Here is a 25,119-nt window from a genome sequence, read left to right as displayed (position 1 = left end):
ACTGTGGCTTTTGTGTTTTCCATGGTCTATGTAGTTCTTTGGAAATTAAAATCAGTCTGTTGGTTTTCCAGTAATCAAGATGTTCCACTTAATTGTGAATATTAGTCTCTAAATGTGTGATTTAGTAATGCATTGTTTGCACAAGAGTTTAGGCAAAATATATTTTTCAAAACCAGTAGGTTTCCACTAAGTCTCCTCAGCGAAAAGTCTTCTCAGCTAATACCCTGGAGGAAAGGATGGATCGTGTCCCTAACATTACATATAGGTAATGTGGGGGTTGCTTGCCATTGGGAGCATTCAGATGACTAAGTGCCTTTTAGCTCCACAGGAAGACTCCCATTCATGTGATGAAAGGTTAGGCTTTTAAATGTAGGGAAGATTGTCAGCTGCCCTCAGTGTAAGGTGTTCATGTGATATACGTAAGTACTTTTAAGATTTAGGAGGCAAGCATCTTCATAGATTACTGTGGGTTTTAAAGTATATCAGGAAACAAATTCAGCTGTTAAATAAATGTAATATGCTCTGGGAACAGCAATAAGCAGACTAAGCATCGTAGTCTTCTAGTTTCACTTCCTGTGTGGTATTAAACTTACTTGATGCCACAAAAGTTGTTTACAGAGAATTATTTGTGATTATTTTTCTATCAGTCTGTTCTCTACTTCATAGTACCAAATTAATTACCTCTGAAGATCATCTAGTCCACCCCCTCGCCAAGCAAGGTCACCTAGAGCACATTGCACAGGATCACACTGAGGCAGGATTTGAATGTCTCCAAAGAAGGAGAGACTCCCCAGCCTTTCTGGTCTAACTTATGCCAGTGCTCCGTCACCCTCACAGTATAGAAGGGTTTTCTCATAACCAGCTAGAACTTCCACGTTTCAGTTTGTGCCAGTTCCCTCTCGTCCTGTCACTGGGCACCACTGAAAAGATTCTGGCTGCATCTTCACACCCTCCCTGCTCTCAGCCTCTCCTCGTATGACAGATGCTCCAGACCCCTAATCATCTTAGTATCCTTTCTCTGGACATGCTCTAGTAGCTCCATTTCCTTCGTATACTAGAAATCCCAGAGCTGGACACAATACTCCAGGTATGGCCTCACCAGGCCACCTGAGCACAGGAACAGGATCACCTCTCTCGACCTGCTGGCAATGCAACCTAGTTGCATTAGGTTTGTGTTTTCCATGGTCTACAAACCTAATGCAACCCAGTATCTCATTGCCCTTCTTGGCCTCAAGGGCATGTGGCTGGCTCATGGACAACCTACTGTCCACCAGGACCCCCAGGTCTCTCTCCACAGAGCTGCTTTCCAGCAGCCTGTAATGGTGTACAGGGTTATTCCTCTCTAGGTGCAGGACCCTGCACTTGGCTTTGTTGAGTTTCATGAGGTTCCTCTCTGTCCAGCTTTCCAGCCTGTCCAGGTCAAAGGATGCCATCCAGAAGCACCTGGGCAATTTTATTTTTTTTTTTATGTAATGGACTGGGTTCTTATTTTCACTTCTTCTTGAATTATTCCATGTGAAATAACAGATTTGATGCTACAGATAGTTCTTCAACGTACGTGTTAATGTCATGGCTTTTCTCAGGGAACAGTGAGTAAGGTCTTAGATTTGCATTTTGAAGTTTCTGATTTGTTTAGGAACAACACATATTGGGTAGGAGATAATTAGAGCTTTCTCCTACTCAAGTGATTAGTTGTGCTTGCTGATGTATTTTTGGCATAGTTTTATGCTCTCCTCTACCACTGAGCCTCAAATATAATGGAGATGTTCTCTGTTTCTTGATACTTAGTGGCAGCAGCTCTGTATACTCTCTCACTTGGCCTTTATGCCATATATGAATATGCATCTACCCAAATCTTAATTTGTAGTAATCTGTGACCAGACTTTTACTGTAATAGAAAGTTTCTTTGACACTGTGACCATGAATAAGTCACTCTCTCTGTTCTCCTTATGGTTACAAGCCTTATTGATGGGGTCTTGTAGGAGGACATTTGGCCACCTTGTTACCCATTGCCATACTTATTCTGTATTCCTTGATCCTCCTTCCAGTGTGCTTTTTCATTTTCTATTTTTAATTTTTTAGAATTGTAAATTCTGTGAAGAAGGAGCTCTCATTTATAATTGATTGGTATAATGTCTAGCACAACAGGGCCCAACACACTGTAGGTTTTAGGCTCTATTGAAAGCTTGCAATACAAGAAATCAGATCATGTTAAAATAAACAGCATTGAAAATTAACTCTAGAATTTAATTTGTAATGAATTTCTTGAAGTTAAGAAAACCCCTCAGTTACCGTGTCAGCATTAATGTTGATCAGTAAGTCTTTTTTCATTCTTTACTACTGCACTGCAGCAGTCAGAGATTGAAATTATTTAAGAAATCTGTTCATTATATATTCTGGTTTCAAAAAATTTGGGTACAAACCAAGAACATGCAATCCAAATCAGATTTACTGGCCGTGTGTGATAGAAAAAAAAATAATGCAGAATTATTAAACATTAATCTCTGGAGATTTGGACCATTCCAGTTGCCTTCAAATATAGCTATGCCAGGGCAGTTAAAGCATTGGAACCTGACTTCATCGTAGATGAATTCGTTGTGAACTGAACTTTGGGGCCAGGCTCTCCTCAGCGGTGTGCAGCTGTAGGACAAGAGGCACCAGCCAAAAACTGGAACGCAGGAGGTTCCACACACACGTGTCTAAGGACTTCTTTACAGTGAGGGTGACAGAGCACTGGAACAGGCTGCCCTGAGCGGTTGTGGAGGCTCCTGCTCTGGAGATACTCAAGGCCCCCCCGACATCTTCCTGCTCAACCTGCTGTAGGGAACCTGCTTTTAGCAGGGGGTTGGACTTGATGAGCCCCAGATATTCCTTCCAACCCCTGTGATTCTGTGAGCTGGGAGAAGAGTGGTTAGAAAGCTGCCTGGCAGTGTGCTCAGGTGGCCAAGAAGGCCAACAGCATCCTGGCTTGTATAAGAAGCAGTGTGGCTATCAGGGCCAGGGAAGTGACTGTCCCCCTGTGCTTGGCTCTGGTGAGGCTGCACCTCGAGTACTGTGTTCAGTTTTGGGCCCCTCACCACAAGAAGGACATGGAGGTGCTTGAGTGGGTCCAGAGAAGGGTGACAAAGCTGGTGAGGGGTCTGGAGAACAAGTCCTACGAGGAGTGGCTGAGGGAGCTGGGCTTGTTCAGCCTGGAGAAGAGGAGGCTCAGGGGTGACCTTATCGCTCTCTACAGATACCTTAAAGGAGGCTGTAGCGAGGTGGGGGTTGGCCTGTTCTCCCACATGCCTGGTGACAGGACGAGGGGGAACGGGCTAAAGTTGTGCCAGGGGAGGTTTAGGTTAGATGTTAGGAAGAACTTCTTTACTGAAAGGGTTGTGAGGCATTGGAACAGGCTGCCCAGGGAAGTGGTGGAGTCACCATCCCTGGAGGTCTTTAAAAGACGTTTAGGTGTAGAGCTTAGGGATATGGTTTAGAGGAGGACTAAGGTTAGTGTTAGGTCAGAGGTTGGACTCGGTGATCTTGGAGGTCTCTTCAGCCTAGATGACTCTGTGATTTTGTGCCGTGCTTCTGAAGGAGAAATACCTCGAACAGCTGAGAATTCGTTTTCAGTGAAAGATGTCACCCATTCCACAAATCCGCTTCAAATATTCCTTTCAGAGTACCCAAGATGATTGACAGCCCTTCCATTTTAACTCTGTTCCCTCATTACTAACGCGAATTAAATTTCTTTAAGTTCCCGTGTGGTGGTTTTGCCCCAAATCCTCAACTTCTCTTCCCCCCTCCCCCCCCCCCCACTCCGTGAGGCGCGGCGTGAGGCGGGCGGGGCGGGGCGGGGCGGGGCGGGGCGGGGCCCCGCGCCTCAGCCGCCCCTTGGCTCCCCGCAGGGCGCCGGCAGGCAGCCGGCCCGGCCGCCATGGGCAGCGCGCAGAGGAAGGCGCAGGGCGCCAAGGCCGAGGGCAAGGAGCGGCGCAGGGACCCCGCCGACCCCAAGGGCACGGCCGAGGAAGGCGGGCAGAGGCCGGAGCAGCAGCAAGTTGAAGGCGAAGCCGATGGCTACTCGGATGGAGAAGGGGCGAGGGGAAGCCCCGCAGCGCAGCAGCCCCCCGGGGCGCACGGGGACGGGGCCACCTCGCTGCCGCCGGCTGCAGCGGAACTGAAAAGGGAAGGAAACGAGTTGTTCAAGGGGGGACAGTTCGCAGAAGCTGTGATCAGGTACTCCGAAGCCATTGAACACGTCGTCGGTCTAGGTGAGTGCGATACCTTCTACTTAAAGCTTATGTAGGTGGTTTAAGGGAGCTAGAGGTGAAGTCACCGAGCCTATCCCTGAATTTTTGGCAGGAGTTACTGTGCCGTATTACTTCGTCATTGGCAGTAGGAGCCAATTCATGAAATACAAAATGTAGGAAGACGAGTGAAGTAATCTTTTAACTTCCTTGAGACAGAGATGTCTGCATTTCTTTATGTCTGAATAACTCCATATTCTCAGCAACATGATAAAGGAAAGCTCCTTACAGCTTTGCATCAACAAACTGCATCACTGCAGTACAACTTGCTCTATGCAGCTACTTGAATTCTCTAATGTCATTTTAGAGTGGTCTTTGATATTAATTGTAACTTCTTTTAGGGGAACAAATTCCAGATGATTTAAGTATCTTGTACTCGAACAGAGCAGCGTGTTACCTCAAAGAAGGCAACTGCAGTGACTGCATTCAGGATTGTAACAGGTAAATTGCAACCTCCTATGTAGAGCAACAACATTCCTGATGATGATTAAACACTTTAAGTGATATCTTGTTATTGCACTTGGAAGCCCTGCCTGCATGACAGATACTTTTATTTTTCATTTATGAAAACAATCACATGAAACCTAGGGAAAGAATAAGTTTTAGTTTGCTTTCTTACTGTGTGAAGGCAGTTGTTAGACTTATCATATTCACAAATATGCATAGAAAGCTTAAAATCTTATGATAAAAGCAGGCTTACTTCCATAATGCATTATGGTAACCTCTATGTAAAAATTTTATTAAACCAAGTGCTTATCATACTGTTGGAAATGACTTTCAAGCATCTTTGTGGTGAATATATGTGTGTTCTGTGTGCTTGGTTTTTTAATATAAACTCAGCATACTTGGGAACAGTGATTACAGTTGTTAAGGAATTGAGCTAAAATCCTTCTGCTTATAGTGGCTTTTAAGGACACAGGTGTGAAAGATCGGACACCTTCAGTAACTTCCTGACACTGCCTTCAACTAAATTACTGCTGTATTTCCATATGTCTTTTTCTATATTTTCTTAAATAGCACTAGTAAGACTGAGGCTTAAACGGCCAGAGAGGAGCCCAAGATGCTCAGAAATCTTTTTCTTTTTTTTTAAATTTTATTAATATAGTTGAACCCAACTATTAAAAAAAATCTAAACTATGTATGTAACTTTATACTAACCGAATATTTGACTTACATTATAAATTCTGCCTGACAAAAAAAAGATTTCTGAAAATGTCGTCTGAGAAAATTGACAGACTATCAGTATTTCGTTAAAGTAGATGCAGGATCATAGCTTGCTGATGAGACAAGCTGGCATACTTACGTGCCATGACGTTCTTCAATTCAGGAGGTTTCTAGTATGTAAGGCTTCAGGCAAAATCAGTAATACAAAGGTTTGTTTGTTGTTTGTTTTTTTTTTCATTCTTAGTGATTAGAAGCTTAGTTTTCATATTACTTCCATAGTATTCTTAATCTCATGCATATTTTCTGGATTCGTGAGGACCCATAATGCTTAGTGAGCACAACAGAGGTAGAAAGAACGTAGAGACTGGGAGGTAGAACCGCAAAACTTCAAACGCAGAAATTAGGCAATGTCAATTAGATTTACTCTAGACAACACAACAAAAGGGATAATCTATGAAGAGGTTACTTGATATCATCAAAGTAAAAAATGGCTTAGTGCTTACATTTGTGATACAGAAAGTATAAAAATTATTGAATGTTTATTAAGTTTTAGCTACTTAGGGCTTAGAAGTTTGTCAAAAAACCCTTTGTTGGACGTCTCTGACTCAAGACTGATTTGGGGTGCTTGTGTTTCTTGCTACAGAGAGTGAAATAGGGCTCCTATGTGCTAGATTTATTTTCTCTGGTGTACTGGTATTGCTTGGTTCATGACTGAATTATCATAGAATAGAATATTTTATGTTGGAAGAGACCTCAAAGATCATCTGGTCCAACCTTTAACCTAGCACTGCCAAGACCTGTATTAAACCTTGTCACTACGCTCTCCAAGTTTTTTCAAAGACCTCCAGGTGTGGTGACTTGACCACTTCCCTGAGCAGCCTGTTCCAATGCTTCACAGTGAAGAAGTTTTCCCTAATATCCTACCTAAACCTCCCCTGGCACAACTTAAGGCTGTTTCCTATTGTCCTATTGCTTGGTGCTTGGGAGGAGAGACCAGTCCCACCTCACTACAGTCTCCTTTAAGCTAATTGTAGAGTTTATCTAGGTTTTATCTTCACATTCTGCCATGGAAAGGGAGTTTTCCATTCCCACTGACACTATTCTTCAAGCGGTGTCTTCAGTCCCTGAGTGTATTTGTGTGTTTTTTGGTTTTGTTTTTTTTTTTTCTTTTTCTTTTTCCTCAGTTTTAGGAACCTGGAAATTGTGTTAATTTTCGTCTGAGTTACACAATGTGAAGCACTTTTGCAGAGGTTTTTTAACGACTGTGATGTCATGCTGTTGTATTTTGCAAATGCATTCAGCAAAATAAGGAGAAATGGAGTGCTGGAAATGCTTGTGAAATGGAAATATTTGTTCTAGAAATCATTGTTTCTTTATTGTTAATGGAGGAGTGATGGCAAAAAAACTAAGGTAGAGCAAAAAAGGCCAACAGCATCTTGGGCCATATAAAGAGGAGTATAGCCAGTGGATTGAGGGAAGTGATTATCCCCCTGTACTCAGTCAGCATTTGATAGATAACATCTATGATATTGTGTTGGTTTCTGGCTTTCCCAGTACAAGAAAGATACTGATCAGCTGGAGTGAGGTCAGTGAAGTGGTGCTGAGGAGGCTATGGGCTCTGGAGCACTTCCCTGGAAAAACTAAGGAAACTGGGTTTGTTCAGCTTCAAGAATGGCCTCAAGAGGTCCTAGAGCAGCCTGCCAGAACCTGTGAGGAGATTGTCCGGGAGATGGAGCCTGGCTCTTTCTGGCAGGCCACTGTGGGTGGACAAGTGGCAACAGGTGAAAATGAACCCAAGAGGTTTTGACTGCATGTTAGGGGGAAAAACAAACAAACAAACAACTTTTCCCCATGGGGACAGTGGGGCATTGTGACAGGCTGCCCAGAGAGGCTGTGCAGAAATTTCCTTGGAGGTTTTCAAGGCCTAACCAGATAAACGTGTGAGCTACTTTCTGATCTCAGAGGTGACCTTTAGCAGAAGGTTGGGCTAGGGAGCTCTGAACCTGAATTACCTCATGATTCTTTGAAATCTTTTGTCTCGTTAGCAAGAAACGTTGATTAATAAAAGGTAATCTTTAATCTATAAAGCCTTTGTGGGCTGCTTTGTCACTTTGATGGAAAAGCACATGGTGTTTGGAAGTTCTGATTGCAGAGTATCGGGGACTGAGTTCGCCATTGAACAGGCACCAATTGACAAAACACAGGCACAAACCTAACAGCTGAAAATTGAGGTGCATTCATGTTTTATTAAATCCATTTTCTTACATGCATACTTCTGTGTAAGGAAGAAGAATTGAAAATTGTGCAGGTAAAAGCACTGTTTACTTGAAATCCGCACAGACCTTTAAGATCCCTTCCAGTCCAAGCCATTCTATGATCTAGATATGACCACATCACCACGAAAACATTGGTTCTGCAGAAGGAAGATGTGGATTTAAGCAGAGTAAGCTGTAGTAAAAACACTAACAACTATATAACTGCATCTCATTTATTATTATTAACAGTATTAATAATAAACCACCCAAGTGTGTTTTCCAGGGTTATGTTACTGTATTACCCATCTGAAATCACAGAATTGTTCCATGTAGATGTCTATCTCAGAAAATATTCTTACTGTTGTTATTTACATTATTCTGTTTCAATGCCACATACTTCTGTTTTCTCCAGAGCTCTGGAGCTTCAGGCGTTTTCCCTTAAGCCTCTCCTACGACGAGCAATGGCGTATGAGTCCATGGAGCGGTATCGACAGGCATACGTTGATTATAAAACAGTTCTGCAAATAGACAGCAGCATACAAGCAGCAAATGATAGTGTTAATAGGTAAGTGCACTTCATACATTTTCTACCCATCAGTCCAAATAGAAAAATAGAATTCAGTTTTATTTGGGGCTTACTCACCCTCTGTTCTACATGCCTCAGACAGGGTCATCACAACTAGTGGACTGGTTATTTCATGTAGTTTTCCCATTGCTTCACCATTGTCATCAGCAGTAGGTCATTTTTTATTTCAAAAATGTATTATTTAAAAGGCTTTCTTCTGCACTGGTTCTTCAAATTCTTTTCTTTCTGAATTTGTTTGATGCAATGTAAAGTAATATTGTACTTCTCTCTTGATGTTCGTGTGCATATTAGCACTCTTCCTGTAGCAGTTGAAGATATATGTTGTGTTAATCCTCTATTATGCTGCAGTTGTGCAGGCACTGAAGCAGCTTGATACATTGATTGACTGCAAAGCTTAGAGGTGTAAAAAATAGAACTGAGTCTTATTTTTGACTTGATTTCTGATGCTTCCAACATTAGCTCTTGCTGCCAAGAGAGGTATTTCAATTTCTGAAACTATATTTTAATAGTTAACAATTGTGATCATGTTTATAAAAATTATTCTCATTAACATATAGAAAGTACTTCTATCACCTTTTATTTCTGACCTGGTATCTGAGTGAATTATCGTACTCTTTTTTTTTTTTTTCCATTGGCTTATTTTAACTGCAGATATTCTTTTCATATTTCTCCTGACAATGACTTGTAACTTGCTTAGTAATAAGCTTATTTCCTTCTTCTCCCTTAACAGTCTTCCTTTTCTCCCCTCTAGGCTTCCTTTTGTTTTTAGCTTCACTGCTCATTACTCTTTCCTCCCTGGCAACCCATCACCTTATTTCAGCTGCTTCTTCCTTCTTCTCTTCTCTTCCGCTGGTAATTCATTTTTGCTTGCAAATTCTTAGTTTCGAGAGCCTAGACCTTCTGCATAATTGAACTTTTAATATAACTTACTTTTGAATTATTCATAATTCATAAATTAAATCATTGACCAACGTATCAATTTTAATTTCCAAAGTAACACGCCTTCTTAAGATCAATTTTAACCAAAAAATTGTAGTTACTCTACTGCCTTTTAACTTAATGGGACAACCCCAAAATAGCTCCATGTATTTATTTGGAATGTCAGGTCATAAAAGCATGCTTTTACTGGAGGATTTACTTGGTTTTAAGTTCCTGGAGGAAATTGGATAGTGATGTTGTAGGAAGCTGACAGATAAACTCATCTTCCTACTTCTGTCTGAAGGCAGGTTTACTAAATCTTGTTAAGGCTTGTCTTTCTGTCCTTACCTAGCTAAGAAGGCTTTCCAGAAATCTTAGAATCCAAGGGGTTTGGTAATTCAGATGATTCTCATGTAAAAGATGAGTAAAATTTTTTTAAGATCAAGCCTTTACCTGACCATTTTACAACCAAAAGAAAATAACAAAGAAAGGAATGTAAGTACATATTTTTATGAAAAGGTAACAGAACAAATATAAACAATTATTTGAGTGTTTTTCGTGGTTAGATTATGATCGGTCTTTTATTGGATATTCTGAGGTGACTTTTAGTTAAATTGAAAGGGCTGTTTCTTTTAATAGTCTGTGCCAAATCACAGGAAAATGCCTTTCAAGTACACTTTTAATTAGTGTCGTTTTACTAGCTCTGTAAACATCAGTGACTTTCTTTGTATTTTAATTTCCTCTTGTGTGATTGTTTTATTATTTGCTTTTCATTGTTAGAAATACACAAGCTCTAATGGGGGGGCAGTATGGTCATGCATTTCCATTTACTAAATTGAAGTTTCATTCCAAAATTCCCTCAACCTCTTTAATATCAGTTAGCAAATCGCATTAGGCAACTTGAGAACTTTTATTAAAAGTATGAGTATTGTAGTGTACCAACTATGTCTTTGTGCTAAATTCCAAAACTGCAAGGAGTTTGTTAGGTCAAGTTAGGGTGGTGGTGTTGGGGATATCTGTCACAGCTGTATTTGTGAGATACCCGTGCTTTGTGAAATTAGCCATGGTACACAGGTAAGCATTTTGGCCATTCTAAGAAGAGACTGCTCTATTACAAGAAATCGATTGTAAAAGAGTGTAGCATTCTTTCTGTTGAGCTTGATGAATTATATCAGGCTTTTTGTCCAACTTTTGAAAGCCATTACAATAAGTGGAGAACTGAACAGGAAGGAAGTGGGATGCTGGTTTACAGTTGAAACTGTTACTTTCTGTGAGAAGCACCAGAACAGAAGTAAATGGCTTTTTCTATAAAGTGTACAGTTTTGTTCTCTAATCAAGGAGAGAAAAAAAAACCGAGTAAATCTTAGAGCTGTTTAATTTATGATGGTATGCTGCGTTTTTCTTAACAATTGCATTTGTACAATGCTTTAAAAGCTTTTAGGAAAATTAGAGCAAAATAGAACTTGGACAAGCTTCTCAGTTGTTTTATAAAATACTACTTATTAATCAGCCAGATAGAGGAATGCCCTGAAAGGGCATGTGCAGCTAATACATAGAAAAATAGTCTTGTTCTCTTAAAAAGAGGTGAAACAGGTATATAATACTACAAGATGTGATATTCTGCATATGAAGAACTTAACTTTCAATTCAAAATGGTATGTTTTATGCGATACATAAAATTGCATGTTATCTTGCTCCACAAACAGTGTTTTTAATCTACGTCACTGAAATGCGTTGGTAATTTCTATTTTAGAATAAATGTCCACTTGGACATGGTTCTGGGCAGCCTGTTCGAGTTGTCTCTGCTTGAGCAGGGGGTTGGACAAGATGACCTCCAGAGTTCCCTGACAACTTGAACCATTTCACGAGTCTGAAGTAATATTAGAACAGATGCTGCTCCTTGTATTGGTTCTTTTTTCAGACCCAAATTGGAAACGAATTTAGTCCCAATTGCTTTGACTCTATTGCCATAATCTTACACTAAGGAACTTTTATTATTACTATTTTTTAGCCATTATTCAAATACTTAAAGAGAACAAAATCAAGGAAGAAAACTTTATCTGTGTTATTAATACTCCTTTTATCTCATTCATGTCACATTCAAGGGTACAATTATTTTTTTTGGAAGAGTATTCATGTAGTATGTTTTCAAACTTGTGTTAAATGGAAACACACCTATTACGCAAATTTCAGCTTATTGACTTCCATAATATCAATGTGACTTGCTTTACAACTGAACTGAGGATTTTTCTTTGTTAAAGCATATTGTTAGCTCTTAAGTTCAACTGGTGATAAGTCTAAGGTCATTTTGATATCAGAAGACTTGTATCATCATATTCTCATAGATTAATTCATGGTTTCTTGATTGTCTTTTAAAACACTGCAAAAATTTTAACAGAAATATTAAGACTTATATTGCTTTACTCATGTCTATATAGGTCTTGCTCCAAAACATATCCCAGCAAAGGGAAACTCCCACCGAAGTGCATTTTGAATTCAACCTCTCACATGTGGAAATAAATGTATTGGTTAAAGAAAGATTGAAAAGATCAAATATATTTTTCTTTGCATTTTAAAATGGGGATGAAGAATGATCATTTGAAAAATTTCTGATTGTTGTATAAAATGCAATTTAATATATACTTTATGACCTACTCTGGTTATCTACAAAATTGTTATGTAAGAGGTAGTTGTTTTGTAAGAGGTTTTTCTTGACACTGGCAAATTTAGGTACCGCTTGTACATCTGAGTGCATTGTATTTTTGTTATGCTTCAAATAACAACAATGAACACCTAAGAAAACTAAGCAAAAGAAATGTCTTTCCCCTATTTCCTTATTGCATGTTTCAGGCAGCAGCTAGAGCTTAGTTGCAAAATAAGACATTTGCTTAAGTATTTATAGATCTGGTTTATGTCAGTTTCTTGTCTCCTACATATTAGCGTAAGTATTGTAATTTTCTGTGGAAAAAGGTCTGAATCAAATAAATTAATTCAATGGAGTTGACTGCTATGACATTTTTTTCATTAGACTTGAGGATAACTGTTCAGTTGTTTGGGGGAAAATTGGAACATCGCATTGTTTAATTTGGCTGTAGTTTATTAAAGCATTAAATTTATGAAAAGTCGTGCTGAGAGGAGTTTTCTTTTTCAGAATAACAAAGACTTTAATTGACCAGGATGGCTCTAGTTGGAGGGAGAAACTGCCACCAATTCCAGTTGTCCCTGTTGCTGCTCATCTACACAGGTGGGATGGAGGATGTTTTACTTCAGAGGTTAAGCCAAGCAGTACTACAGATACCAACAGAGAAGAACAGTTGCAGATGAATCGTACGTATAGCTAATGCAAGTATATGTACATATAAGAAAATAATTTTAATTGAAAAATTGAATACAATTTAATAATGTCAAAGGAACATCTTTAGAAAATATTTACCAGATAAGATGATGGTCTTTTGTATGATTAGGGTTAATATGCTTTAAGGAACCACAGTGATGATAATTTTTTTAGTCCAGATGATTTAGTTTGTAGCAAGTAATTTCTAAAGCTATATAAAATATAGCAGAAATGCTCACTAGCAGTGTGTTGAGTCCTATCACAAATGATAGTGGTTTCCCTGACCTCATGCTACAGTTATAACATAGTTCCACCCCCTGCTCACCCCTCCAAAACAAACAAACAACCCTAGACCAATACCAGAAAGCCATTCTCAGTAACGTAATCCTCTGCGTAATCTGTAGCCATTGTTTAATTGTTCATGAAAGTATAATTCAACTCTTCAGGTAGACTGAACAGGCTACAGAATAACACTTCTGATGTTTTCTAGTACAGATTTCAACTTTGACCGTGACTATTCAGTAGTTGCCTTTCAAAACCGTTAGTTTAAGACTTTTTACACATATGCACCAAGTGCTTTATTCCTGAAGGAGACTTTGTTCCTCCTGATTTTTACACTTTTTTTTGAGTTTCTATTTTTTTCTACTCCAGTAATTCAAACGAAGGAACCCTTCTGATTCTGTTTTGTTATGTTAAAGATTCTTCTTGCGAAGTCTTTAGCTGTATCATTTTTGATTCTTACTTGACTGTTCATTGTTTCCCTTTTAAGTTTATCTTCAGTGCTACTTTTCTTTATATTGAAATAATCTCCCCTTGATTAAGAGAGGGGAGCCTGCAATGCATAGCTGCACTGTTGGCCAAGTACGTAGCGTGTGGTTGTCTGTTCATAATCCATTATTGAAATCGCATGTGTCCACAAATATTTTGCATTCTTGGGCCCTACAAGTTTAAAGACTTCAACACTGTCTGAAAGATCATCTTTAAATTTATTTATACCTGATGTAGAACAACGAACAACTTACAAATGCATGCGTTTTTGAGAATTGGACATTTTTCTCAAGAATAAAGCGTTGTTATAGAAACTTAGAATAGCATTGTGTATGTGCGATCTATATAACAGTGCAAATTGAAGTATGGTAAACAGAAAACTTACTACAGAAAGCTGTTTTTTCCCTTAAGGAATGTGAAGAATATCAATGTATAATTTAAGTTCAATTAAATACATAACAATGTCACTTTTTAAAATTTTCAGTGACTTAAGTATTTTCATTACAGTTGTTGTCAGTGCATATCGTTACTGATTTATCACTCTTTAGGAGTGGAAAGTAATTAGATTTAGCATTTATTTTTGAAGTACAGCAGAAAACTGATGTTTTGCACAAACGGGTTGCTATTAAACATAAATTGTTAGGTTGAAAATTGTTTTTGTTGTACTGATTGTACTCCAGACTTTCCCTGTTATTAAGGGTTGCAATTTGATGTTTTTTTTATTTATTTCATTGTATAACCAACCTATTTAATCTAAACCTTTTAACTAGTAAGGATTAAATTTACATCTATATAACCTTGCGTAACAAATTTAGCTATCACTGTCTCCGGGGAGTGTGGTCAGCAGGATTTTGATACAAAAAACTTGTATCAATTTATTTCAAATAGTGGTCTTTATTTAGGTTTTGTTTTTAGAAATACCAAATGGAAGCTGTGTAACAGTTTTCTTTACTGAAGGCTGACTCAAAGATCGTGGTTGCCTTCTAGGACTTGTATTAAATCAGTGAGACCTCCCAGTAATAGCTGGCACTGGAAGCGTGCCAGCAATAACATTCAGTAATTATTTAAACATTATGCGTGGCTGACATTTTTTTTGCAATGATTGTGTGTTGGTTTTTTTTTTGTGTCCTAATAACTTGAGCTATAATTTAGTTATATTTCCTGCTTAAATCTGCTTTGCTTTCAAATTGTTGTTTATGATTTTCCCCAAGTCCGCATGTAGTTTTCTGGCATAGGAGACTGCCATATTATTTTTTTTTTAAAGAGCTCACTGAGCTTAATTATTGGTTAAAATGGTCTTCTTTATATGTAGTGTTTAAAACCTGAAGCTTGACAGGGGGCTCATTTTCTTTTAGCAAGGTACAGAAAATAGATTTTTCAAATATTATTTACTTGGAACTATGTTACTGATCTTTGTTTGCTCACACTTTGACATAAAACTGCTGTCAGGATTGGTTTTCCACTACAAACATAATGAAAAAAATGCAGACTAACCTAGAAGCACATGTAACAAAGGATGTGGAGTTTAGAAGGAAAGAAAGTTATTGAAGAGCAACACAACATTTTATTTATTTATATATATGTGTGTGTGTGTGTATGTGTGTGTTTTCAGGTTACTCTGAAAGCATCTTTTTTATAGAAATCATTAACAGACTGTTACTGATGTATCACTAACCCCAACTGATGTGATTTGTCATTGTCAGTTTAACATAAAAATTATGATGGATAACTTGCTCGTAGAAAGAATACTAGGTGAAATTATGGTTTTGGTATGATGGTGAAGATCTAGAAGGCCTTTAATCCTGCTTATCAAATCTCCACCACTGTAAATAAAGTTAGTATATCAGTGGAGATGCATAATCCCTCTGTACCACACAGAACAGGTTGACAGGAAGAGGTAAAGGTGTAGAGCCGCCCATTTGCATTCACATGATTTTCAGCAAAATAGTTAACCTGGTGCATTGGAAGGTATATGTCGTGCCAAATGTGTGTATGTTAGTTCATGCCTTTCTTAGAGCAGCAGGGAGATCAGGAACACAAATTGTAATGTGCAGACTGGTAAAGATCCTCCAGATGCCAGGCATTTATTCTTAGTCTGGGTAGACTGCTCAGTTACCTTTAATGAACTGACCTTCTTAGGTAACACTGTGATCCTTTTGTAACATAGGTGAGAAAGCAGAGGAAGAGTTCAAGACATTAAAAAAAGAAGGGAATGAATTTGTAATGAACGGTAAATACGAAGAAGCTGTAAAGAAATATAGCGAATGTGTGAAGTTAAATGACAAAGAATGTACAATCTACACTAACAGGTAAAGATTTAAAATTTAATGCCCCCTTTGTGGGATAACAATACACTACATTTTCTTACTGCAGATAGAGATTTCTCATCACTTCAATAGCTATTGTAAAGAAAGCTTGTTTGTTTTTTTTCTGCTTGATGAGTGTTTCTAAGAAAAAGAATGATTTTTGGTTAAACAGCATTGCTTTCCAAGGGGAGCAAGTATTAACGTCACTGATATTTATATAAAGATTTTAAGGTATATGTAAAATAAGCTACAGTAGAAGCTATAATTAACATAGCGTATGCAGATTGTTTTTGAGAATGCTGGTATGATCTTAATTAAAAACTAATGTGCAGTAGCAGTATCTCAACCATGAAGAATAATAGTTCAGAGAATGGACATAGTGTGAAAGTAAAAGTAGGAACCTGGTCACACAGCAGCATTATTTTAAAAATTGACCTAATTCTGCAACATAATTCTTTATACTATAATCCTGTCGGCTTCCACGAACTAAGAAGGATTTGATTAGGCCAATACTTGAGTAGGAGACTTCCAAGTAATAACTAGGAACAGAAGGTAGTAGTGGTTATTTAATCTGGAGCACTTTTTTTACCCAGAATGGCTGCATAGGATCCATACTGTATCCATTACTGTACTATCATATTAACCTAAGATAGACTCTGCTTTTAAAACGTGTATGTACCTGCTAAACTTCAAGCATTATTCATACATAAATTTTGACTTTTTATTACAGGAATTGGCTTTCTCTAAATCCATCAAGTGATGTCATTAACACTTAGTGGTTTTGATGTAGTCTTAAAAAAAAGAAAAGAAAAGAAAAAAGAAAAAGATATTAAGATTGTGTGAAATATTTTAATTAACATTATGAGTCAGATACTGTTGGCACTACAGTACACTAGAATTTACTTATATTGCAGTGTATTCTGTTTTTCTGTGTTAGAGCTCTCTGTTACTTGAAACTGTATAAATATGAAGAGGCTAAGCAAGATTGTGATCATGTTCTTCAAATAGAAGATTCTAATATTAAAGCTTTTTATAGAAGAGCACTAGCGTACAAAGGATTACAGGTGAGGAAAAAGAACATGACAGGTATTCTTAAGCACTTCTAAACTTGCTTATCCTCTTCAAAGGCAATCAGGTAGTTAAAGTCAATGACTGAACACAACATATGCAGTGCTGATGATTTATTACTTTGTAAAGCATTAGGCATACATAAAATATACATATGTTTGGAAAATAAAAATCTTCATGTTGACTTCAGTAACTTGAGAAAAGACAAGAATATTGGAACAAATAAGCTTTGACTGGAGATTAGCTAAGCAAGTTTCAACTCTGTTCTAATGTTCTAATATACTTCTAGGTGTCACGGTGTTTTTTTTTCTGTCAGGGTGTTCACTATATCTTTGCTAACGACACACAGATTCTTTTCAAGTCTGTCTTCATCTGTCCAAACTAAAATCTCAAGCTGTCTTTTGGCATCTGCTCATATATAACTGCTTGTCAATGTTGCACCAGGCCTTTAATTATCTTTATTCTCTTCCCTCTTCCTCCTCTAAACACATTACAAACCTCTGTCCGTGAGTTCCTTTCTCACTCTGTGGGCAGTATGGGGACTGAACCTTTTATTTTCCATCTTCATGTTGAAGTTGTCTGTGCCGTCCCTGTCTTATCATAGTTTCTTGAGTATCATTTTATCTTACCTTGATAAAACACAATCTTATGTTGCTCGTATCCATCCCGAGTGTGACTGCAAATGTCATGTTACATCACTTGAACCGTCGTTTTGTCCATCACTGTTGGTTCCCCCTTCTTCACTGGGTGAGTTAACTGCTTTCTGTACTTCATAATTCCTTCATAGCAATCCTTACTCTACCTGTCAACTCTCGTATTGAACGATCAGCTTCTCATTGTTGTTGTCTCATGATGTCAGCTTTCATTATCTATTTTGTATTAGTTATAAGTGTCTTTAAACAAAGATCTTAACTGCTTTCTCCTGTGTTTTCTGTAATTGGAGGTGATCACTCCAAATATCCACCAAGTTCTAACAGCATTCTTCAAACGAATACTTAGATCAGAGCTCCCTTATGTTTGATGCCTTAACACAAATTCATTGTCACTCAGCCTACAAATCACTTGAGAACAGTTTGTGCTTATCAGCATACCTGACTATTCACATTTTGTGTTACAACACCAAATGTAGGTCTTAGTAACCATGAGAACATTTTGATGATAAATGTGTTCCTCCCTTTCAGTAACTACAAAATCTTTAAGGTTTCCTTTGATTAATTTTCAGAGAAGGTGAAAGTGTCTTCATTTTGTGTAAAATCATTTTTTGTAGCTGTTTAATCAGCTGTAACTGTATGTTGTTGGAGTTAATAACAAAAATAAATAAATAGTACAAATAGAAGCAGACAAATAGTGAATCTACTGGTCAAAAAAAATAACTACACATGAGTGAAGAATGTCAAGAATTGGAAAAACAGTTTAGCATTTTTTTTGTAGAATGACCCCCTCAAAAAAAGAAAAAACACATTTTGGTTGGATTTAGTGCCTTAATTACTTCAAGTTCTAGGGATGTGAGTGAGTGGTAATGCCAGAGGAAGCAACAAAAGTGATCTGGGGTTGACAGATGACTGTGTAACAAAAGATATTACTAACTAGATGTGTCTGTTTTGGCAAAGATGTAACTAAGCTAGGAAAGTGTTATTTGTTTATAAATATCTGGGCATTTATTTGGCAAAAAGCTGCAGTGGAATTTAATGTAGTAAATTATTTTTATAGATTTACTGAGATGTAAAGGAAGATCAGAATGGAAATCATGCTTATCTGGTAAATTAGGCATATAACATGGGACGTGGGACTGGCCTGCACCTCCTACAGCTGATAGCCAATTCTCTTGCTTTTGGTACAACCATATCAAAAGAGTTTGTCACAAAATCTGGCAGGCTGCAGTTTGAAACCCAGGAGGACTGGTTAATTTCTGACTCTTGTTCTGGAACCTCAGTTCTCTGTAGTTGTGAATCTTCACATCTGTAGTTCAAATGGTTTATCTTAAACGGTAGCTTTTTTTTTGATGCAAGCAGTCTGTCTCCTTCATGCTTCCATTTGCAGAGACTGAATAATTACGGCTTTCTTAACTCTTCGTTCAGAGTACAGCGAGCTTCGGTTCATTTACAGCCTTACTGCAATGTCTCTGCACCTTGAATACAATTAATTGGTATTAAACAGAATATTCTGGATAGAAAAGAGAATGAGTGTCTTGTAGACTGGTGCTTCAATTACAGTTAAGATGCTGAGGAAATACCTCAACTGATACATCAGAGGACTTTTTTTTAGTAGTAACATGAATGACTTATAAAACTTCGTGATACTGCTCGGGAACAGAAGAAATACTGGGTCCCTCACTTGAAGCAATTGTGTTTCTGCATGTTTCATGTCCTTATTTTTGATACTCCAGTCCTCAAGGTATCTTTATTTTTTTCATGTGGTGTTTCAGCCTTCCTCAGAACTGATGCTGCTATTACCCTCATCTATCCAGAAAGTTTAATATAAAAATTGATAATACTTAATGCCCAAATTTGAAGTGAAAATAGTAAATAAATCACAAGACTGATCCTTAAGGAATTATTTGCTGATGTCATTCTGTCTCTTTATTTGTCCTTCTCTTGGGTATACCAGAACTCATAATGTAATCTCAGTCTTCTCAAGTTTAACCAGAAATCTCCCATGTCAACCTGTAAGAGATTATCTATTGAAGCAATGCCCAGGAAGATTAGGCACATTTTTAACTTAAGTGACTCTCTTTTATTGTCAAAGCACGTATGCAAACTGTTGATTGTCTAGCATTATATTAATCTTGAGGAGGTGTTCCAGCTTTAAGCAATTATGCTTAAAAGCAAAAGTCTTCAATAAGCCATTCACTGATAAAAGGAAATGGTTTTCAGAGCATAAATTATTTCATAGTACATATTTAATAAGGAAGTCTTTCATCACAAAATACTCAAGTTCATCTGTGGTTTCACTTTTTTCTTCTTTAATGTAATTACACTGCATTTAGGTTATTTTTGTCTACTTAATGTCAAGACTCTAGCACTTCTATTTCTCTTAATTGGAAAGAACAATATGGTAATTTTAATTTATATTACTAATGGTGTGTTTCTGGAAAAAAATATTTTCCCTTTTACTTACAGAACTACCAAGCCAGTGTTGACGATCTCAACAAAGTCCTTCTAATAGATCCAAACGTGCTTGAAGCAAAAAATGAACTAGAGCAGGTAACCCAACTGCTTCACCTTGGCAGCAGCACTGTAACTGGCAGCCTACAAAAGCAAAGGAAGAAAATAAGCGTACAAGAGGTACATCTCTCCATTTTTAAAAGCAAGCAGTACAGAAGCCACACATTTGAAAAAATACTGTTAAAGATTTTGTTTTGTAGTCCTTAGCTATACCCTTTTTGAGGGTGGGGTTGTACTTTTAATGTTATTTTAAGGACATATTGAAAGATTCTTACATAAGATGTTTGGCATCCACTGTGTTCTTTAGTAAAGCTTGGCATGCTTTGAGGTACACTCATAACCACAGCAGAAATGAAAAAAAGTACATTTAGATGGCATTAAGCTTGAGCATATGCTCCTTGTAAACAAAAACTGCTTACTTTGGAATACCTATTTTACAGAATGCAGCTGACAAATAGCTGTTTGTCTTCTAAAGTCTGTGCTACTCAGGAAACCTCTGGCAAAGGTTCATTGTGAGCAGGCGTGCTGGCTGTTCTCGCCTTAGTAGTATAATTACTGGTCCAAAGAATAAAATCCTGCCTTAAAGAACAATGGTATGGGTGAAACATCTGTGCAATCTTACAAAAGAAATGCACAATGTAATGTTACATCCAGGATCAAAACATTAGCTTTGCGGAGTTGTGTGTTGGATTAGGTGATGAAGGGATTTTCTCAGTCATCTGATGGTTTTGGATTGTTACTTTGCTAGTCCTTTAAGAATGTTTTTCTTTTCCCTTTTCTGTTTAAAAGATGCAAGATGTACTCTACACAGCATGAAACTGAGACCGTAATTTGAATGTGTAATTTCACAATGGTGTTGTAACAGAAATTTTAATATGGAAACAACTTGTTTTATTGATACACTCACTTCACATTGTCACAAATTCATGGGATTTTCACATAACTGGTGTAAGCTGGGAATAGTGTTAGTTAAGCTGTGAGTTGTGACAAACAAAGGGACTTGGAGAGTGTTCAGAGGAGGTCTGGGAAGTGAAGGCATTGTTCGGAGACCAGCTAACTGCATTACTGGCAGCGGTAATTTTTCCAGGGGTGGGGCAGGAAGCATTTATGTTTGCTATCATAATTATAGCTGTCCCCTTAGAGAGCGTTCCCTGTCTTACCTACTGTAATACATGGGGATTCCGTGAAAACAGACTGCAAAGATAACTGAGGGAAATTTAATTAGAAATTGATTTATTATCATTATTGCACTTTAATCAAGCTATAATTGTATATAAGACAGATACCTCTGTGGATACTAATGATTTACTGACGAACAGAGCAAAAGCTCTAAGCCCAGTGCAGTGCTCTGTGGAAATGACTAAGCAGGCTCTCAGCACAGCACTGATACTGTACGAGGCAATATCTTCAGACTTCTGGAAAACCTTGGCATTAGCTGGAGAGATCCGCTGCAATGATTTGTTTTGGGTCAGTTTGTACTAATTCCATGACTCCTGATGGTTTTAAATGGATTTTAGCAAATGTAGTTGATCCCAAGGCAAATTTCCTTGCAACCGCTTCATGAAATTCTGTACAGGCTGCAAGCTCTGAAGACATTAAGTGGATATTCATGCAGTTACACCATGATGAGCTTTCTGCTTCCACAACAACTCAGAACAGCAGCCTGATGCCGCTATCGTGTGCCTGTACTATTCTGAAGTCACGGCAGTAAAATGAAACACTGCTGTCTGGGGGCTAAACTTCAGTTCTGTCTGTGTTCTGCAACTTCACGTTTAATACATGCATACAGCCCTCCTTAGTGATCTCCTGCGGTGCCTCAGATGTCTTTCTGCAATGAAAGGAAATGTAAAATACACACTTTTGACTAGAAGCCTGTAAAGATAAATTAGAAAGGTACCATTCTGGGGGGGGGGAAGTAGGATATAGAGAAAAACAGGAGCCTTTCTTTTATGAAAAGTAAAATGTTAACTATAATGAAGTGACATTACTATTGAATATATGCATGCAGCTTATGAAATCAATGAGTTGATGCTATTTCTTCTGTGAAGGTGACCGAATCTGATAAACAGGAGGAGAGGCAGTTTGCTGCATCAGAAGATGTTGTAACTGATGATGATACTTCTAAAGAAGCGGTTCAAAAGAGCACGCTGTTGAAGACTTCTGAAAAACTGACAATTTCCGAACCATCTAATGCTTACGACTTCGGTCAGGTTATAAATGTAGTGAATGCCAATAAGGATAAAGTTGCTTGTGCAGATCTTCTAACAGTTACTGATCCCAAAAAATTACCAGTGCTGTTAAGTAACAAACTTGAAGTAGAGACCTTTTTGATTTTTATCCAGTCATTGGAACATTATGTACTTGGAAAAGATCCCGGTCTTGTATATCAGCATCTTTTCTACTTGAGCAAAGCAGAGAGATTTAAGGTAAGAACCTAGGTTGAATGAGTACTTAAGTTGAACAGAAACTTAGAGGAAATTTTCATATTTCAGTAGGAAACAATACAGTCACTGCTTGTGCTAATTATAAAATAATCTCTTTTCTCAGGTGGTGCTGTGCCTTCTTAGCAAAAACGAAAAAGAACAGGTTCAGCAACTGTTTGACTTGCTTGCAGAAAACCAGAATCAATACTCTTCAGAAGATCTTGAGAGCCTTAAAAAGGTTTACGAACTTTAAGAAGAACTTAAGTTAAAATTTATTTGTTGCATGGATATAGTTGATGTTTATGAAATAGCTGTATAAACACTGCAGTCTTGCACAGGTTGAAATGGGTCTTTATGTGGACTGTTTAGATTCTATTTTGTTCTGATAGTACATGCATATTTAAAACTTGCTGCTCTTTTGTAGTTGTATACATTTTTAATCTCTACAGTTTAATGCATGTCTTTATGTTCAGTAACAGAGTTCAAGTTTGGCATATTGATTTTATTTAAACTTAGATAAAATGTATATTTTACATTTATATATAATGTAAAATATCATGATGGTACGATAGATAATATACTTTTAGTCATAATTTTGTGGGTTGTATGTTCTTGTGATAAAGAAGTGTCCTCAAGTTAAACGGGTCAGTTAGCAATAGCTTTGCTAAAAATGAGTTTACAAAAAGTATAAACATTTTTCAGATAAACTACTACAGACCATCTGTTTCTTCACCATCTGATCTACACAAAACAGTTTTAAATATTTTGGTGCAGTACTGCTTAGCAGCAAAGGTGAATGAATAATACATTAGCTTGTCATGGAAAACTTTGAATCAAAATAGTTAATTATTAAATGAATGGATATGTTTTTTTTAAATGACGAACAAACGAGTAATTTTTAGTGCACAGAGAATTATTTATTTTCTCTGTGTGTAGAAGGATTGCTGGTTTGCACAGCTTTTAGAGTAATAGTGGTGAAAAAGAGAACAAGTGGCTGCACTTAACATTAAAAAATATTTAACTCCGAGATATGTAATCAGATTTAAAACTCCGGGTATTTGTGTTTTAGACATACCCATAAAGCTAAAACTGCTTTGTGGACCAATGTGATTTTTGTTTTATTTCAGGCAGTACTTATGTTTTATGCATAATTTAGACAAAGCTGCATTTTTTTTCAAGACTAAGCTTAAAAGTTTTTCAAATACTCCAATGCCTTCTTTGCACATGAGATATAAATCTGTTGAACTCACAAGCACTGCAGCAGTATCATTAGGGTTGTTCTAATAATATATATCTCAGGTGTATATTAATTAAAGTTTTTTTCTTGAAAAGTTCAGGTTATGGATTCTTCATTTCCAGTTCTACACTCTTCAGACTTGTAATTCTGACATGGCTTATGAGTTTTGTCTTGAAGTAGAATACTAAGAATGTGGCTTTTAATTCCTAAAACACTGTCAGCACAACTGATGCTTCTTGTCCTTAAATGTCCTCTATTTGTGAGCTTGTCATGTGTCCAAGAGAGCTCTCTGTAGGTGATCTAATCTGTGCATAACCAATTGTACTTATTCAAGGAAGCACCAGGCAGTTTCTTCTTCAGCTGTAGTGGCAAAGATATTCGTGTTCACTGACTTCTATTATAATGATTTCAGTCACTCCTGCTGTAGTTCAGTATGTCTGAGAAAACTTTGTATGTATGCAGCTTGCTGACATGGTTTGGGACTGAGAGCATTTTGTTTCCATTCCATTTGTAGAAATGCAATACAATTTAAATTATCAGGTTTGTAGGGATTGGCGTGGAGACATAATTCTTTAATAAAATAAAATACTGCCTTCTGCAGCAGAAATACAGCTTTACTACGTAGATTATCCACATTTTTCCATGAGTAACTTTTTTGTTTCTGCAGCTTTGTTTCAAGTGATTCAGCTTTGGGGCTTGCAGCTTTTGAATGAACAGAGCTGAAGGTGGTGGTAAATTACACATTTTAAGAATATTTTGTTGATCAATGCAGTATGTTCCTTGTAGTTCCTGTCTGGCTGTTAGCATATTTTTCTCATAAAATCCTGCTGAAGTTTTTCTCCAGTGTTTATAGAACACTTTTTCTCACTAGAAACAGATTAAATTATTAAAATTACTGATTTTTAAAACGAGTATTTCAACATCTGTGTTAGGGAGGGTGTTTTACTGAAGATTATTTACATAGCTAGTTGTAAGGTTCCTATAATATTGAGGAAAATTATCAGAATGCATCAGAGAAACCCTGTTAGGGGAAGGGAGGAAGAACCCAGCCTCTCTATGCAAAAAGATTTTGGTCACTGTGACCCATGAAGAACAATGCTGGACTCTTGCCTCTGTAGGTTTCACAGGAGCCAGTGACCTAGGTCTGAGCACAGCACATCTCTGTCAGGTTCATGCATATACCAAAGGTAGACGTGTGGAAAATTATTTGAAGAACCATTGTGACATTTTCTATCTAATTCTATCTATTCAAATCTATTTATCACATGCTGACATAAAATATTAATTACTGATTTGTGTTTGCACCATTCTCCTGCATTCTACAACTTCTCCAGCCTTAACTCGTCCCAATTTCAGAACCACAAAATGGTTTGGGTTGGAAAGGACCAACCCAAACTGTATACTACAAACTATACCCCTATTCCAGGTGGGGTATAGCCAAAAAAGCAATGTGCTTCAGCCATCTTCTTGGAACAGGAGAAGCATCAAAGGGCCACTATTACATGAAGTCGGGTGTTCAAAAAGATAAAAGATATTTAAAAATCCTATTTCCCTAGCATCTTCAGTGGTGGAAGGGGGAAGTGTGGTTATCTGAGGAAAACTGTAAAGAT

The 25,119-nt window shown here is 37.5% G+C and overlaps 1 protein-coding gene across 3 annotated transcripts in view; it reads left to right on the top strand.

Annotated features, from left to right (window-relative positions):
• Window positions 1-24,120, top strand: part of SPAG1 (sperm associated antigen 1) — a 41,499-nt gene extending 17,379 nt beyond the window's left edge. For all 3 annotated transcript variants that reach the window (XM_072034425.1, XM_038174944.2, XM_072034426.1), the window contains 9 exons: window positions 3,888-4,250; window positions 4,628-4,727; window positions 8,118-8,270; window positions 12,361-12,536; window positions 15,479-15,620; window positions 16,555-16,681; window positions 19,805-19,969; window positions 21,898-22,275; window positions 22,397-24,120. In XM_072034425.1, coding sequence (XP_071890526.1) covers window positions 3,888-4,250; window positions 4,628-4,727; window positions 8,118-8,270; window positions 12,361-12,536; window positions 15,479-15,620; window positions 16,555-16,681; window positions 19,805-19,969; window positions 21,898-22,275; window positions 22,397-22,525 — 1,733 coding nt within the window. In that variant the 3' untranslated portion in view covers window positions 22,526-24,120. The remainder of the gene's footprint in view (window positions 1-3,887; window positions 4,251-4,627; window positions 4,728-8,117; window positions 8,271-12,360; window positions 12,537-15,478; window positions 15,621-16,554; window positions 16,682-19,804; window positions 19,970-21,897; window positions 22,276-22,396) is intronic.
• Window positions 24,121-25,119: the final 999 nt, after the last annotated feature.

This window comes from Anas platyrhynchos, chromosome 2, assembly GCF_047663525.1.
Source record: "Anas platyrhynchos isolate ZD024472 breed Pekin duck chromosome 2, IASCAAS_PekinDuck_T2T, whole genome shotgun sequence".
Taxonomy (NCBI): domain Eukaryota; kingdom Metazoa; phylum Chordata; class Aves; order Anseriformes; family Anatidae; genus Anas; species Anas platyrhynchos.
This window is presented reverse-complemented; position numbering and strand designations above follow the sequence as displayed.